This window comes from Bolinopsis microptera, chromosome 10 (assembly GCF_026151205.1).
Source record: "Bolinopsis microptera isolate Bmic1 chromosome 10, MBARI_Bmic_1.0, whole genome shotgun sequence".
In the NCBI taxonomy this organism is placed as follows: Eukaryota; Metazoa; Ctenophora; class Tentaculata; order Lobata; family Bolinopsidae; genus Bolinopsis; species Bolinopsis microptera.
This window is the reverse complement of record NC_087081.1, coordinates 17143252-17160572: the sequence shown is the minus strand read 5'-3', so window position 1 is coordinate 17160572 and position 17321 is coordinate 17143252. Positions and strand designations below refer to the sequence as shown.

Genomic DNA, 17321 nt, shown 5'->3' with positions numbered 1-17321 from the left:
CGCGAACGGTAGGATCCTATTTTATTATAGGATAGATTGTTTGTAGTTTAATTAAGGTAGGGAGGAGATTACTTATTATTCAAGAGTGAATTGACAGGTGTGAGGAGTATAGTTACGTTATGTTGTAACAGTGTTGCCAGTCAGATTAGTGTCAGATTAGTGCAGTGCAAGAGCAGTAAATGAAGGCACGGTTAAGTGTGAAGTTTAAATGATATTTTTGGGTTTCTTTCATCATGGAGGGGAAGGGAGGTTAGATACCGGAGGGGCACAGGTTAGGAGGGGCTGAGGAGATATTTTGAGGAATAAATGTCAGTCCGTTGAGGGATTGTATCGAGAGAGTGTTATGATTATTACCGAGGGGGGTACGTGAGCAGTTTATGGTTTACTGTTTCTTATTTTAAGATTTAAGACGGCAGACTTGACATACTTTCAGCCACCAGAGCCTCAGTGGGAGTGGCTGCCTGCTGAATCGTTCTGTTGTGTGTCAGACTTGTTTTCTTTTTGTAGCGCTACGAATGTTTATATTATGGAAGATAGCGAGAGGGGGAGTTTGGAGAGGGGGAGTTTGGAGTGGGTGACAGAGGTATGGGAAGAGATATGAAATTTATATAAATGAGACCCGGGTGATGCTAGCATTGGATAGGGAGAGGGAGGTTATTCGGAGAGATGTGACGTCACTAGTGAATTGGTTTGAAAACGTGGTACGTTTTGAGTGCGTTTTATGTTTTGGGGGGTGCCAGGGTATGGTATTTTCTATGATGAAAGAAACTAGTTATAGTTATATTACTGCTTTTTATGTGAAGAATGTGATGAATTAGTAGGTCGAATATTCGAATAGGATGATACGAAAGCAGTTTTGTAATTAAAGTCAAGATGTTACTGTGTGAGACACTGGTTTAATAATGAGAGTAAAAGCCGAGAAATACAGGGCTGAGAAATGTAACGGACAGGTGCGTATTGTATTGAGTGAGTGAAGTGCAGGATAGAAAGCTATGGTTGTATTGGTGTGCACTTGAAACATTTATATTAGTTGAAGTATAATATCGTGTTACGTCTGAGCCGTGTGTTTATTATGAAAGAGCACCTGGGGCTGAGCCATGATCTAAGTTTCATATAGAGTGGCTATCGTTAAATGTTCAGTTATAGTTTGCGAGTTTTATAAAGTATTCAGTTTCCTCTATTATACGAAGTAGGGGTTGTTCGGTCGTTTGCTTGTTTTGTTCGTTTTACATATGGATCCACTCGGAGACATGGTGGTGGCAATACTAGTAAAATTACTATTGGAGGTGGTGGTACTAGTGGTGACTAGTGGAATTACTATTGGAGGTGGTGGTACAGTGGTGACTAGTGGAATTACTATTGGAGGCGGTGGTACTAGTGGTGACTAGTGGAATTACTATTGGAGGTGGTGGTACTAGTGGTGACTAGTGGAATTACTATTGGAGGTGGTGGTACTAGTGGTGACTAGTGGAATTACTATTGGAGGTGGTGGTACTAGTGTTGACTAGTGGAATTACTATTGGAGGTGGTGGTACTAGTGGTGACTAGTGGAATTACTATTGGAGGTGGTGGTACTAGTGGTGACTAGTGGAATTACTATTGGAGGTGGTGGTACTAGTGGTGACTAGTGTTATTACTATTGGAGGTGGTGATACTAGCAGTGACTAGTGAATTACTATTGGAGCATGGTGAGAGGTGATGAATGGTGGAATTACTATTGGAGCATGGTGAGAGGTGACAATAGTGGAATTACTATTGGAGCATGACGAGAGGTGACAATAGTGGAATTACTATTGGAGTATGGTGAGAGGTGACAATAGTGGAATTACTATTGGAGCATGACGAGAGGTGACAATAGTGGAATTACTATTGGAGCATGACGAGAGGTGACAATAGTGGAATTACTATTGGAGCATGGTGAGAGAGGATAAATAGTGGAATTACTATTGGAGCATGGTGAGAGGTGATGAATAGTGGAATTACTATTGGAGTATGGTGAGAGGTGACAATAGTGGAATTACTATTGGAGCATGACGAGAGGTGACAATAGTGGAATTACTATTGGAGCATGGTGAGAGGTGATGAATGGTGGAATTACTATTGGAGCATGGTGAGAGGTGACAATAGTGGAATTACTATTGGAGCATGGTGACAGGTGATAAATAGTGGAATTACTATTGGAGCATGGTAAGAGCTGATAAATAGTGGAAATACTATTGGAACATGGTGATTGGTGACGGGTGAGAGTGGTATTAGAAATATACACATCGAGGCACTAGGAGATATTGCGGTGGCGATACTAGTGGTAATTATAAAGGTGCTGTTGGACCGTGGTGAGTACTGATATTGGAACTTGGAAGGAGACACGTAAATCAATTTGGAGATATTGGCATTGCAGTGGCAATACTAGTGGCAAATATTGGAAATACTATTGGAACATGGCGAGTGGTGACAAAGCATTAACCATTATTTTCAGGGTAAATCTAGAAGGAGAAACTTTTGGAGGAGACACAAGGAGACATTGGATCGGAGGCATTGGATCGGAGAGACAGATTGGCTGACAGATGGACTGGAGGTCACATAGAAAAATGGATCGAAGACAGATTGGATCGGAGACAGATTGGAGGACACATGGATTGGAGATCGCATGGAAGTATAGATCGAAGACAGATTGGATGACAGATGGATTGGAGGTCACATGGAAGCATGGATCGGAAAAAATAGAGAAGGAGAAACGGAGATAGATAGCTTGGAGAGGATGGTCGAAAAAGAAGAAAACGGGAACTAAAAGGGAAACGAAACTTAAAGAAGAAGTGAATGAAAAGGGAAGACGGATAGAAGACCCAGGCATGAAGAATGAGAGTTTCCAACAATAGAAATAATGCGGACCTGCAGAAAGAGACAAGAAAAAGACGTGAAAGAGCAAACAGGGAAGAGTCCAAAAGAAGGAGACACGTGGAGACCTGTGAAGGAGACACGTGAGCAAATTGGAAGAAAACACATGGAGACATTGGAAAGAGACATATGGAAACATTTGGATGAGACACGTGGAGAATTGTGAAGGGACACGTGAGCACATTGGAAGAAGACACATGGAGACATTGGACAAAGACACATGGCATTGGGAAGAGACATATGAAAGGAGACACGTGGAGACCTGTGAAGGAGAATCGAGAGCACTTTGGAAGAAGAAACATGGAGACATTGGAAGAAGATACATGGAGACATTGGAAAGAGACACGTGAAACATTAGAAGGAGACACGTGAAACATTAGAAGAAGACACAGATATGGAAAGCTGGAGGGACGGACAGTACGATAATACAGGGAACTGTCCAAAATGTTGGAAAACGAGCGGAAGACGGAGACATGGTGTGAGAAGAAGAGAGAGACGCAGAGAGGTTGATAATTAAGAGGAACACCAGTGGAACAAGAGAGATACACAGTAAAAGAAACAATAGAACGATGTTGGGAGGAGACTCGGAGACTTGGAGACTTACCAGGTTGTAAATACATTCTAGTAGGAGCAGTTGAATCCAAAAGGTTTTACGCTATTCTTCCAACCTAAAAACGAAAGGATTTGATAGATTTGGAAGAGTAATGAATTTATAAAGTAAACTTAGACTGGATTGAATAACTATGGGGGATTATCATCCCCCAGGGGCGGTGGAGAAAAGCTGATCAATACATACCTGGAAATGAAGATAGGGAGCGAATCTAATCATCCGGAGAGGAGCTGCTCACCATATCATTTTGGATAGGAGACTTGGAGTCGGAGTCGGAGCTGTCGGGGCAACAGGTGGAGTGGGGAAAAGTACCCGACATAAAGTACAAAGTGACACGAGGAGGAGGAGCAGGGGGATCGTCAGAAGAACTGATTTCGCCATGTTGTACAGAGTCAGACATAATTAAGACGGAGTGAAGTAAGTGAGTCAAGCATTATACTTATATAGACAATAGAACATAATATGAAGATGAACAGTGAATAGATGGCCCGTCATGGTGTTCAAAAAGGAACAATTTTATTTGGTTCTGGGACAGAGTAATGAGTTTGGTAGAGTAAGAATTTTGAAAAGTGAGTTGAAGATAGTCTTGAAACGATAGTCTGTAGTACGAGATTTTCTATAAAGTTATTATATGCACTATTATAGTAAAGTTCTAAAAAAAGCACAGATTTTGTAAAGTTGTGTTAGCCGTGAATATTGAGCGAATAGAAGCTGATATGGAATATAGTCTGTAGTACGAGATGTTCTATTAAATTATTATACTACATATTATAGTAAAGTTCTAAAAAAGATCATATTTTGTAAAGTTGTGTAAGCCGTGATTATTTGATCTATATTATTTGATAGATTTTAGATAGTATTGTGTAATAAGGCAAGTATTGTGTAATAAGGCAGTATTGTGTAATAAGGCAGTGGAAGTGGAACATCCAGTTCTGGTCTGTGGTTAGGGAAAGTTAGAGAAAGAGAATACAATGGAGATTGTGGGTTGGACCTCACCTGGACGGACGAGAAACATGTCACTCTGGAGGAGAGACAATGGTTCTAGGAGAACTCAGACGTAAAGCCTTTGTGTAGATAGAGAGTCAAAGATAGATGTGAGTTCTAAACAAACTATGGATTCAGAGGTCATCAGACAGGAAGCTTTGGTAAAAAGATGAATAGTCGTAACACCTGGACTCGGGACAATGAAGCTTTAGTGGGAGATAAGACCAGCTGCCAAAGGTGTGAGCAGGGGCACGTGAGTCTGGTTAGAGAGGTCGGGTGAAAAACCACGGACAGGACATTATATAAGGTCCGGTGGAAAGGTCAGAAGAGAGATAGAGTTTGCCCGATTCGAGGGCCATTGATATAGGTTACTTTGGAGCCAGGACCTGTTACGTTAGGGTCCTGGAGAGAGCATTATCGTGGTCTGTAGTTAGTGGAACTGTGCGGAGGACATGAGCAGTCTGGCTTAAGCGTAGAGAGAGTCAACAATGGTTAACTCAGGGGAGCAGGAATAGGCTGTGTTGTAGCCAGGGTTAACACGGGTTAATCCAACACGAGTGGGTTCGTGTCAACAACAATCGGGCTCAGGTAGAGCGAGAATGAATTATAGTGGATTTGGGCCTGATATAAGGACGGTCAGCGAGGGATGAAAGTGTTATGTAAGTGTAGTTTAAGGGTAAGACTCCGTTAGAGACGGTTAACGAGGATTAACCGTGATAGGTAAGGGTAGAGCAAGGACGTGTGTTTTACAGTAGATGTAGGGCGTTATAAGTCAGAGTAATTAGGAAGTGTATTTTGTAGTAATTGGATTGTTAATCATTTTGTTTCTTACCCTTTTTTAACGTCATTATTACTTTTGTTTTTGTTGTTCGTAACCTAAATTACTACAAATAATCTACGAATCTGAAGCAAGTGATGACTGCTTTGTAGGAAAATTAAATTATCAAGAAAAAGAATGGAACTTCGTAGAAAATGTGCCTACAGTATAGTATAGAGCGATTATTTGGGTAGGAACATTAGTTTACTGATCTAAGTAAACTAAACTAAAGAGAGAGCTATAAACCAAAACGAACAGAAAGATATGTAACTACATTAGTGTAACGGGCACTAGGATTTTAAATGAAATCTAATGAATTATCATATATTTAAATATCCTGATCACTAGTCAGCGACTATAAGTCACGTGCTATTATGCTATATCACGTGCTATATCACGTGGCAATATCACGTGCTAATATCACGTGCTAATATCACGTGCTAATATCACGTGCTAATATCACGTGCTAATTCACGTGCTAATATCACGTGCTAATATCACGTGCTAATATCACGTGCTAATATCACATGTGCTATATCACTTGCTATATCACTTGCTATATCACTTGCTATATCACTTGCTATATCACTTGCTATATCACTTGCTATATCACTTGCTATATCACTTGCTATATCAGGGGATGGTTTGTAGTCATCCTGTTCTACTAACTGGTCACATTGGTAAATGGTAATTCATTCAGCGTTCGGAGATTATTTATACGTAAAATGAAATTATCCAAATTGAATTATCCAAATTCATGATCTGTCACCCCTGGCCCTCCTTACCTTACATACAGGGGGGCCTGTATTATTACAATAACTAATCAGAATGATAGCGGTTTTGGCCCTGAACCTGTGTTATGGGGCTGGCTGTTTCGGTATAGTCGGGGGGGGGGGGGGGGGGGATCATATGCTCAGAACTGTACGTGACGTACGGCACTTAGTACCTGACCCCCCCCCCCCGTATAGTATCAGCAAAACGCTGACGGACCAACAAAGTCTTTTGAACCTACAGTAAGTAGATCAATTGGTGGCCTGCTTTTAACAAGAATTTCACCGCGGTAACACCACGCACGATCAAAGTTACCTACTGCCTACAATGTAATTGTTCTACTTTATTGTATCCCAGAGTGGTGTTTGGCGCAAGTGATAATCGCTTTCATTATATTAGGCGTGCAGAAATAAAGTAACAACTAACATGTAAAGTAACATCTGTTCTTAAATATGTAATCGCTTTTTACCATTCAGTGTCGATCAACTGTTAAATAATCGGCCACGAGTTTATCAGCTGATATAATAATTCAATTTGTTTTGACTTGCTGAATTTCATCACTCGGTAATTTATTCAGCTTGTTTCAACAAAATAACACTTATATTGATAATTGATCCGCTCAGATGACTTATATGCTATATTAATGAATTAGAGTAAATTGTAACCCGATGGAAACCTGTGTAACAGTCGTCAAGCACCTAAAACTGGTTGCTATGCCTGTAATTAATTAACACATAACTGGCGTCGCGCGCGCAAAATAGGTTCCTTTTATACACATAATTATAGCTTTATAGGGGAGTGGTCTATATTGCAAAGGAGCAGACTTTTGTCATCATCGTAGCGCCGTCGGGCCACCTCATATATCCAAACCCGATTACTTATTCCCTACGATCTTTTTGCCTTCGGCAAGAGTAGGGAAAAAAAATTATTATAGCGGCAGTTTGATCTGAAATATAGAGGAGGTCTAATTGGATCATAACACTCAGCTACCCGGTCTGAGTCAGGGAACTACTACTACTACTACTATGTAGTAGTAGTAGTAGTATTTGCTAAATACTGACATCATCCTTGTTACTAATTGTGGAGTGTGCTTTAAGAAGTTTATAGGAAGTTGGAGCACAACATTCCGTTCCGATATGTTTAAGTGTATTACGTTAGTTAGGTTTAAGTTTATTACGTTAGTTAAGTTTAAGTTTATTACATTAGTTAAGTTTAAGTGTATTACGTTAGTTAAGTTTAAGTGTATTACGTTAGTTAAGTTTAAGTGTATTACGTTAGTTAGGTTTAAGTTTATTACATTAGTTAAGTTTAAGTGTATTACGTTAGTTAAGTTTAAGTGTATTACGTTAGTTAAGTTTAAGTGTATTACGTTAGTTAGGTTTAAGTTTATTACGTTAGTTAAGTTTAAGTGTATTACGTTAGTTAAGTTTAAGTGTATTACGTTAGTTAAGTTTAAGTGTATTACGTTAATTAAGTTTAAGTGTATTACGTTAGTTAAGTTTAAGTTTATTACGTTAGTTAAGTTTAAGTGTATTACGTTAGTTAAGTTTAAGTGTATTACGTTAGTTAAGTTTAATTGTATTACGTTAGTTAAGTTTAAGTGTATTACGTTAGTTAAGTTTAAGTGTATTACGTTAGTTAAGTTTAAGTGTATTACGTTAATTAAGTTTAAGTGCATTACGTTATTTAAGTTTAAGTGTATTACGTTAGTTAAGTTTAAGTGTATTACGTTAGTTAAGTTTAAGTGTATTACGTTAGTTAAGTTTAAGTTTATTACGTTAGTTAAGTTTAAGTTTATTACGTTAATTAAGTTTAAGTGTATTACGTTAGTTAAGTTTAAGTGTATTACGTTAGTTAAGTTTAAGTTTATTACGTTATTTAAGTTTAAGTTTATTACGTTAGTTAAGTTTAAGTTTATTACGTTAGTTAAGTTTAAGTGTATTACGTTAGTTAAGTTTAAGTTTATTACGTTAGTTAAGTTTAAGTTTATTACGTTAGTTAAGTTTAAGTGTATTACGTTAGTTAAGTTTAAGTTTATTACGTTAGTTAAGTTTAAGTTTATTACGTTAATTAAGTTTAAGTGTATTACGTTAGTTAAGTTTAAGTGTATTACGTTAATTAAGTTTAAGTGTATTACGTTAGTTAAGTTTAAGTGTATTACGTTAGTTAGGTTTAAGTGTATTACGTTAGTTAAGTTTAAGTGTATTACGTTAGTTAAGTTTAAGTGTATTACGTTAGTTAAGTTTAAGTGTATTACGTTAGTTAAGTTTAAGTGTATTACGTTAGTTAAGTTTAAGTTTATTACGTTAGTTAAGTTTAAGTGTATTACGTTAGTTAAGTTTAAGTTTATTACGTTAGTTAAGTTTAAGTGTATTACGTTAGTTAAGTTTAAGTGTATTACGTTAATTAAGTTTAAGTGTATTACGTTAGTTAAGTTTAAGTGTATTATGTTAGTTAGGTTTAAGTGTATTACGTTAGTTAAGTTTAAGTGTATTACGTTAGTTAAGTTTAAGTGTATTACGTTAGTTAAGTTTAAGTGTATTACGTTAGTTAAGTTTAAGTGTATTACGTTAGTTAAGTTTAAGTTTATTACGTTAGTTAAGTTTAAGTGTATTACGTTAGTTAGGTTTAAGTTTATTACGTTAGTTAAGTTTAAGTTTATTACGTTAGTTAAGTTTAAGTGTATTACGTTAGTTAAGTTTAAGTGTATTACGTTAGTTAAGTTTAAGTGTATTACGTTAGTTAAGTTTAAGTGTATTACGTTAATTAGGTTTAAGTGTATTCTCTGGTAAGTGGTAATTGCTTCTGTCACTTGATTGCCATTTATTTGAAAATTTCGTTGCAGTCTGATGATTTGGAGGGATCGAGTTTATACTTTAGCACTATTTTAACTGCGACAGTGATATCCTGCCGAAGGTAACACTATACTAGTGAACTTTCCAAATTTCGTTGCGATATATCCAAACGAAAGTAAAGGAACCTGAAGGGGGGTAACAAGTTTTATTGGGTGTTGAAATAATTAGGCAGGGAGTTAGGGTCCAGGGAGTTGATTAGAGACTAAAGATTGGAGACGTTGTACAAGATTTGTGGCCCCCAAGCCCTAACATCATTATTTTATTGACCAATGTCCTCCAATAAGGGTTAAGTGTTTATAGAAGAGGCCACATCTTACCTGGGCGACAACTATTTTGGCATGCGCCCTAGCAAAATGATAGGAAATTTAATTGGTTGTAAATCTGCCCACTAAAAAAACATGCAACTTGTTAAAATTGACATTTTAAGCAAAGCGTAACACACAGTAAAAAGGCGTGGTATGAAACACTCCGCTTAGTATTAATCTCACATCGTTATTTCATCAGTCACGGCAGACACGGTGTAATGAATGTGAGGTATGCAAGACGCCGGATTGTGGAGAATGCAACATGTGCAAGGATAAGATAAAGTTTGGAGGATCGGGCAAAAAGAAGCAAGCCTGTATGGAACGAAAGTAAGTTTTTGCGATAAAAATACAATCTTCACGATTCAGTTCAGCATCTCTTTTGCCGAAGCTCCTGCGCGCGAAAACCAAAAAACATAGTTGTGTGTAAATGGTAATGTTAGCATTGATTTTCGCGGTTTTTGAATATATTAATCTTTTGCGCGCGCAGTAGAGCATGTGCGTTTTCTAAATTCTCGTAACAGTCAAGGATCTGAAAACGTTCCCGTCTATAAAACTTGAGATATTGCTCCTAGTCTCGAATCAATAGTAATGTAACTAAGACATGAATAATGATAGGTGTCCAAACATTGCGGTGATGAGGGCCGAGGAGAACTCCGAGGATAAAACGGATAACTTAGACCCGAGCAACAAAGTGGCCCAGTTAAAGGCAGATAAGAAAGTGTCTAGTAGCATCGAAGGAAAGTTTACTGGAAACATTACATGCAAAGAAGGTTTTTATGAATTTTATTTTAGATCCGAAAATTAAAATAGTGCTATTAAAATTGATTGATTTGACAAAAATTCATAAATTCCACTTTTAATATATTCATCAGGAAAGAAAGTGTTTTATAAGTCAGCAGTGGTTGAAAATGAAGCATTATCCCTGGGTGACTACGTTTCAATAGCTCCAGAAACCCCCGATATCCCATCTTATATTGGCAGGATCACCACTATGTTTACTAAGGGCGGTGAAAACCTTCTACACGTTCACTGGTTAAAGTAAGTACTAAGTACCCTTCTTCATCCTCCATCCCTTTCAAATACTCCTCTTCTTCCATGCCCCTCTCAAATATCCCTCCTCCCTCCCTCTTAGTCGTGCTGGAGACACAGTACTTGGTGAAGCACATGTAACCATAGTAACCCTCTTAGTCGTGCTGGAGACACAGTACTTGGTGAAGCACATGTAACCATAGTAACCCTCTTAGTCGTGCTGGAGACACAGTACTTGGTGAAGCACATGTAACCATAGTAACCCTCTTAGTCGTGCTGGAGACACAGTACTTGGTGAAGCACATGTAACCATAGTAACCCTCTTAGTCGTGCTGGAGACACAGTACTTGGTGAAGCACATGTAACCATAGTAACCCTCTTAGTCGTGCTGGAGACACAGTACTTGGTGAAGCACATGTAACCATAGTAACCCTCTTAGTCGTGCTGGAGACACAGTACTTGGTGAAGCACATGTAACCATAGTAACCCTCTTAGTCGTGCTGGAGACACAGTACTTGGTGAAGCACATTTAACCATAGTAACCCTCTTAGTCGTGCTGGAGACACAGTACTTGGTGAAGCACATGTAACCATAGTAACCCTCTTAGTCGTGCTGGAGACAGTACTTGGTGAAGCACATGTAACCATAGTAACCCTCTTAGTCGTGCTGGAGACACAGTACTTGGTGAAGCACATGTAACCATAGTGACCCTCTTAGTCGTGCTGGAGACACAGTACTTGGTGAAGCACATGTAACCATAGTAACCCTCTTAGTCGTGCTGGAGACACAGTACTTGGTGAAGCACATGTAACCATAGTAACCCTCTTAGTCGTGCTGGAGACACAGTACTTGGTGAAGCACATGACGAGTACGAACTGTTTCTATCGGACTCGTGTGATGACGCTCCTTTGGGCTCTGTCCTCAGTAAAGTTACTGTAAACTACTGCCCTCCTCCTCCTAACTGGAACATGATAGGTAATACTCTCACTTAGTTGTTTATAAAGATACAGTTGTTTGCTGTGTTCATTATTACAGTTGTTTGCTGTGTTCGTTATTATAAGTACTTATAAAACAATCACTCTGTTCAGGTGGCATGCCAGTTCCTGAGAAGAAAGATACAGCTTTATTCTTTAAGCTCTGGTATGACAGTGACAAAGCAAGGTAGGGTCGTTTTACCAACCCTGGTCTGCATTTGTTATGTTTCAATATTTGAGATACAATTTGTGGAACTCCTGCTGCATTTGTATTTGGAAAGTTTGAAGCTAAAGAATTGTAACTTTGTCAGGTTTGAAGCTAAAGAATTGTAACTTTGTCAGGTTTGAGTGTCCATTAAGGGAGTATCTGGAGTGGGAGGAGGAGGAGGGGTGTTGTCCGGCCTGTACCAGGAGGAGGGAGAGAGAAAGGGCGGCTATTCCTTTCTTAGGTTAGCAGTTAGTTAGTAGTTAGGGCGGCTATTCCTTTCTTAGGTTAGCAGTTAGTTAGTAGTTAGGGGGCAATTTGATCTTCAGTTTATTTTAACCAGTCCAGTTATTTGCACCACACACTCAACTTGTCTTGAAAGGAATTGATTTTGCGAATTTGTACATGATCACTACTTCTCCGACAATGATTTGTTTATCAGAAAAAGAGAGAGGTGTACTAAAATACAAGAACATTGAGTATAGTGTGGGGGACTATGTGTACGTTAGATCAGACGCTTACTCAATGCCATCCAGGTACGTCATCATAGATTATAATTATTAGTAATAATCTAGTCGAATATAAAAAATATGTCCCTTACGAATAACAGATATACTCTAGTAGCAGGGAGTAGTAACAGATAGGTAATGGATAAAATAAGTCATTTTATTTCAGAGGAAAAAGCAATATCACAAAAATACGAAAAGACAAAGTTGATGACGAAATGTTTCCAGGTGAATAAACTGTAAACTCGATAATACGCTATAAAACTTTAATCATGATTATTGATTACTCAAACTATTAGAGGATGGAGTTATGATTCTACAACTGTTCCACAACGTATGGAACTGTTCTAAAACTTCTGGAACTATCTCTGCATATATAATTAATTAGTTAAATTCTACCGTATCTGACATTAACTCTCACAGAATACTACAGAAAGACTGACTACATCAAGGGAAATAACGACCTGGTACCAGAACTCTTCAGAATAGGCCGCATCGTCAGCTTCTCCACCAAACAAGAGGGACTTGATGGATCTTCTGTTAAGGTAAATAGGGACTCAGTTAATTGACTGATTGATCTTCTGTTAAGGTAAATAGGGACTCAGTTAATTGACTGATTGATCTTCTGTTAAGGTAAATAGGGACTCAATTAACTGACTAATTGATCACTCAATTTGGTTTGATCCCAAATTGAGGTACTAGAAGTCAAAATCATAGTATCTCTTTTTTGTCCCATTTAGAATGATATGAGATATATAGATAGGAGATAGATTGTCACAGTTTTTACTGAATATTCCTCCAGGAACTAATTAACTATAAGTTGTGAGTGAGCCTATTTATTACAGGTGACTGTTAAGAAGATGTACCGTGCAGAGAACCTAGTGGGTAACCATGGTAACATAGAGAACTTCTGCTCGGAGGCAGCGGACATCAACCTCCTCTTCTACAGTCTAGATCAGGTAGACACCAGCTAAAGTCAATTATAACCTATTATAACATAATATATATTATATAACCTAGCCCTTTTTGTAGGAACCCAGTGAATCTTGCAATAGTAATACCGCTATATTAATTTATTGTGTCTAACTCTAATCTAAGTTTTCTGTAGGTTAAAATACGCGCTGAAAAGATATTAGGTAAGTGCACAGTGCGACACAGGGAGGATATTGAAGATCTGGGCAGGTACACAACTCTCCCCGACCATTTCTACTTCTCAGAGTGCTGGGATTCAGATACTAAAAGTCTGGAGGATATCCCCTCTGAGGCTAGGTGGGTAATAATAGTGGGTAATAATAGTGGGTAATAATAGTGGGTAATATTAGTGGGTAATAATAGTGGGTAATATTAGTGGGTAATATTAGTGGGTAATAATAGTGGGTAATAATAGTGGGTAATAATAGTGGGTAATAATAGTGGGTAATAATAGTGGGTAATAATAGCGGGTAATAATAGTGGGTAATATTAGTGGGTAATAATAGTGGGTAATAATTGTGGGTAATGATAGTGGGTAATAATAGTGGGTAATAATAGTGGGTAATATTAGTGGGTAATATTAGTGGGTAAGAATAGTGGGTAATGATTGTGGGTAATAATAGTGGGTAATAATAGTGGGTAATAATAATGGGTAATAATAGTGGGTAATAATAGTGGGTAATAATAGTGGGTAATAATAGTGGGTAATAATAGTGGGTAATAATAGTGGGTAATAATAGTGGGTAATAATAGTGGGTAATAATAGTGGGTAATAATAGTGGGTAATAATAGTGGGTAATAATAGTGGGTAATATTAGTGGGTAATAATAGTGGGTAATAATAGTGGGTAATAATAGTGGGTAATAATAGTGGGTAATAATAGTGGGTAATATTAGTGGGTAAGAATAGTGTTACTATAAGTGTACTATTTATTAACATCAGGTGTAGTAACAAAGGGAAAAAGAAGCGTGTAGACCTGGAGACGAAGGAACCTTCCTTTAGGAAACTGAGAACTCTGGACGTGTTTGCGGGGTGCGGGGGTTTATCAGAGGGGTTCCATCAGGTAGCTACAACACAACTACCTTACTCGGGAATATTATGACTGGGATAAAGTGGTGGGTTTTGGAAAATTCCGCCATATTTTTCCCGGTCATTAATTTTCCCAGTCATAAATTAACCCGAAATAATGTTCCCGAGTAAGGTAAACTAATAGTAATACATTTTGATGCTTGGTGGGTTTTGGAACATTCCGCCATATTTTTCCCGGTCATTAATTTTCCCAGTCATAAATTAACCCGCTATAATATTCCCGAGTAAGGTACTTACTACTAATAGTGCAACACTACTAGTTACTACTACTCACAATGTTCAACATGTTTTTAAAATTGATTTTTAAGGGCAATATTAATAAGATTAAACGATATTTCTATTAAGATAAAACGATCCACTGTAATGACCTTCATTTTAGTTGGATGCGTGTAATTTCTGCAAAAAAGTTTCCAGCGATAAGTTTCTATTTCAGGCTGGTGTAGCAGAATCTTGCTGGGCTATTGAGTTCTTCAGCGAGGCTGCCCAGGCGTACAAGCTGAACAACCCTAAAGCTGAGGTTTTCAATGAGGTTGGTTAAAGTTTAGTGAGCCTAATTAACGATACCTGGGTGAGTTATATTATAAATGTTAAAGTTTCTGATTAATATCACGTGTTTAATATCACGTGTTTAATATCACGTGTTTAATATCACGTGTTTAATATCACGTGTTTAATATCACGTGTTTAATATCACGTGTTTAATATCACGTGTTTAATATCACGTGTTTAATATCACGTGTTTAATATCACGTGTTTAATATCACGTGTTTAATATCACGTGTTTAATATCACGTGTTTAATATCACGTGTTTAATATCACGTGTTTAATATCACGTGTTTAATAGCACGTGTTTAATATCACGTGTTTGATATCACGTGTTTAATATCACGTGTTTAACAGGATTGTAACGCGGTGTTGAGGATGGCAATAGATGGGGTCCCCACTAACAAGCTGGGTCAGCAGATACCACAGAAGGGAGAAGTGGAACTCTTATGTGGGGGTCCACCCTGTCAGGTTTATTAAGAGGGGGAAGTGGAACTCTTATGTGGGGGTCCACCCTGTCAGGTTTATTAAGAGGGGGGGGGGGAGAAGTGGAACTCTTATGTGGGGGTCCACCCTGTCAGGTTTATTAAGAGGGGGGGGGGGAGAAGTGGAACTCTTATGTGGGGGTCCACCCTGTCAGGTTTATTAAGAGGACAACTCTCTATATATATAGAATATATATATTATAGAGGACAACCAAACAAACATCATTACAATTTGATTTGACGGTTCACTTGACTCAATGTAAAAGATAACAGTGAAAAAAGCGACCCTGCTAAAAAATGTTTTGAATTTTGCACTAAAACGCAGCATTATAAGATAAAAATATTGTTTTTGATAATTCTACTATATAATATAATTCTGTTCTTCAGGGCTTCAGTGGGATGAACAGATTTAACGCGCGGGAATACAGCATGTTTAAAAACAGCCTTATTTCCTCCTACCTCAGCTATTGTAAGTTCCTCCTATCTAAAAGCGCTTTCTAGCCTGTTTTTAAACATAATTTACTACCATTACAAACGAATAGAAATAGAAAGTTCGCAAAGTAAACCTGAACTCATTGGACACAACTTTATTTTCAGGTGAGTTTTACAGGCCACGCTACACAACTTTATTTTCAGGTGAGTTTTACAGGCCACGCTACTTTCTGCTTGAAAACGTGCGCAACTTCGTGTCTTACAAGAAGAACATGGTGCTGAAACTTTGCTTATCTTCACTCGTAAATATGGGGTGAGTTACACATGTTACTGGTCACGTGTTACTGGTTTACTGATCACGTGTTACTGGTTTACTGATCACGTGTTACTGGTTTACTGATCACGTGTTACTGGTTTACTGATCACGTGTTACTGGTTTACTGATCACGTGTTACTGGTTTACTGATCACGTGTTACTGGTTTACTGATCACGTGTTACTGGTTTACTGATCACGTGTTACTGGTTTACTGATCACGTGTTACTGGTTTACTGGTCACGTGTTACTGGTTTACTGATCACGTGTTACTGGTTTACTGATCACGTGTTACTGGTTTACTGATCACGTGTTACTGGTTTACTGATCACGTGTTACTGGTTTACTGATCACGTGTTACTGGTTTACTGATCACGTGTTACTGATCACGTGTTACTGGTTTACTGATCACGTGTTACTGGTTTACTGATCACGTGTTACTGGTTTACTGATCACGTGTTACCAGGTACCAGTGCACGTTTGGCGTGCTACAGGCAGGATGTTACGGGGTGGCACAGACTCGTCGCAGAGCTTTTGTTCTAGCTGCTGCTCCTGGAGAAGTACTCCCACAATTTCCTGAGCCTAGGTGAGATATTGTGGAGAGTTTAGGGTTGTTCCCCGTTTAGCAAAGTACAGTATATATTATTGTCCAAAGATTGTTATCAAAGGCTAAGATTTCTTGATAATTTTTAAAAACATTTCTCGCGTAACCATGGTTTAACATTCCAACGTGGTCCCTCAGGCATGCATTCAGTCCTAAGGGTATGTCACTGTCTGTAACAATAGATAACAGACAATACAGTAGTCACATTACACGCTACGACAGCGCTCCTCTTAGGAATATTACGGTAATTATTTAGTTATCATTTAACTGATGAGTTAATTAATGATTACATGATTACAACTGTTACAAGGAGTAAACTAATTAATTAATCAGTTAATTAATTAACTCTGACTACATGATTACACCCTGTAACAGGTACGGGACATCATGTCCGACCTGCCTGTAATCCCCAACGGAGCCAACAAGAGAGAGCTGGGTTACGACACTGAACCTAACTCGTGGTTCCAGCGCCACATTCGCCACAACGCACAGGTAACCAGGTAACCAGGTAACCAGGTAGGTCTAACGCAGCCAACAAGAGAGAGCTAGGTTACGACACTGAACCTAACTCGTGGTTCCAGCGTCACATTTGCCACAATGCGCAGGTTGGAATCAGCATTAAATATCTTGCGCATGACAGTTTCAAGGTATTTTGTGACAGTTTTAAGGTATTTTGTGACAGTTTTAAGGTATTTTGTGACAATACTACTACTTATTGTGTAACAGTTGTTTGTCTAGGTACTGACTGATCACATATGTAAGGAGATGAACCCCCTGGTGGCGTTAAGAATGCGACACATCCCCCTTACTCCAGGTAAGAGTATGCTCCAGGCATCCGCCGGGGGAGGGGACTATTCTGGGGAGGTGGGAGTCATAGAGTGGGGGGGGCGGGGATAGGAGTGGGGAGCAAATTTATGATATTGACTGCGC

The 17321-nt window shown here is 38.4% G+C and overlaps 2 protein-coding genes across 2 annotated transcripts in view; one reads left to right on the top strand and one right to left on the bottom strand.

Annotated features, from left to right (window-relative positions):
* Positions 1–17321, top strand: part of LOC134822396 (DNA (cytosine-5)-methyltransferase 1-like) — a 62854-nt gene that overhangs the window by 36893 nt on the left and 8640 nt on the right. Inside the window, exons 12-31 of the mRNA XM_063833434.1 lie at positions 9437–9564; positions 9853–10007; positions 10110–10275; positions 11096–11241; positions 11355–11427; positions 11583–11689; positions 11888–11981; positions 12121–12179; positions 12375–12496; positions 12797–12910; positions 13060–13220; positions 13866–13986; positions 14446–14541; positions 14914–15027; positions 15429–15510; positions 15678–15786; positions 16254–16373; positions 16530–16635; positions 16767–16883; positions 17130–17205. Coding sequence (XP_063689504.1) covers positions 9437–9564; positions 9853–10007; positions 10110–10275; positions 11096–11241; positions 11355–11427; positions 11583–11689; positions 11888–11981; positions 12121–12179; positions 12375–12496; positions 12797–12910; positions 13060–13220; positions 13866–13986; positions 14446–14541; positions 14914–15027; positions 15429–15510; positions 15678–15786; positions 16254–16373; positions 16530–16635; positions 16767–16883; positions 17130–17205 — 2266 coding nt within the window. The remainder of the gene's footprint in view (positions 1–9436; positions 9565–9852; positions 10008–10109; positions 10276–11095; positions 11242–11354; positions 11428–11582; positions 11690–11887; positions 11982–12120; positions 12180–12374; positions 12497–12796; positions 12911–13059; positions 13221–13865; positions 13987–14445; positions 14542–14913; positions 15028–15428; positions 15511–15677; positions 15787–16253; positions 16374–16529; positions 16636–16766; positions 16884–17129; positions 17206–17321) is intronic.
* Positions 1–17321, bottom strand: part of LOC134822397 (uncharacterized) — a 47850-nt gene that overhangs the window by 25424 nt on the left and 5105 nt on the right. The gene's annotated exons all lie outside the window — the stretch shown is intronic.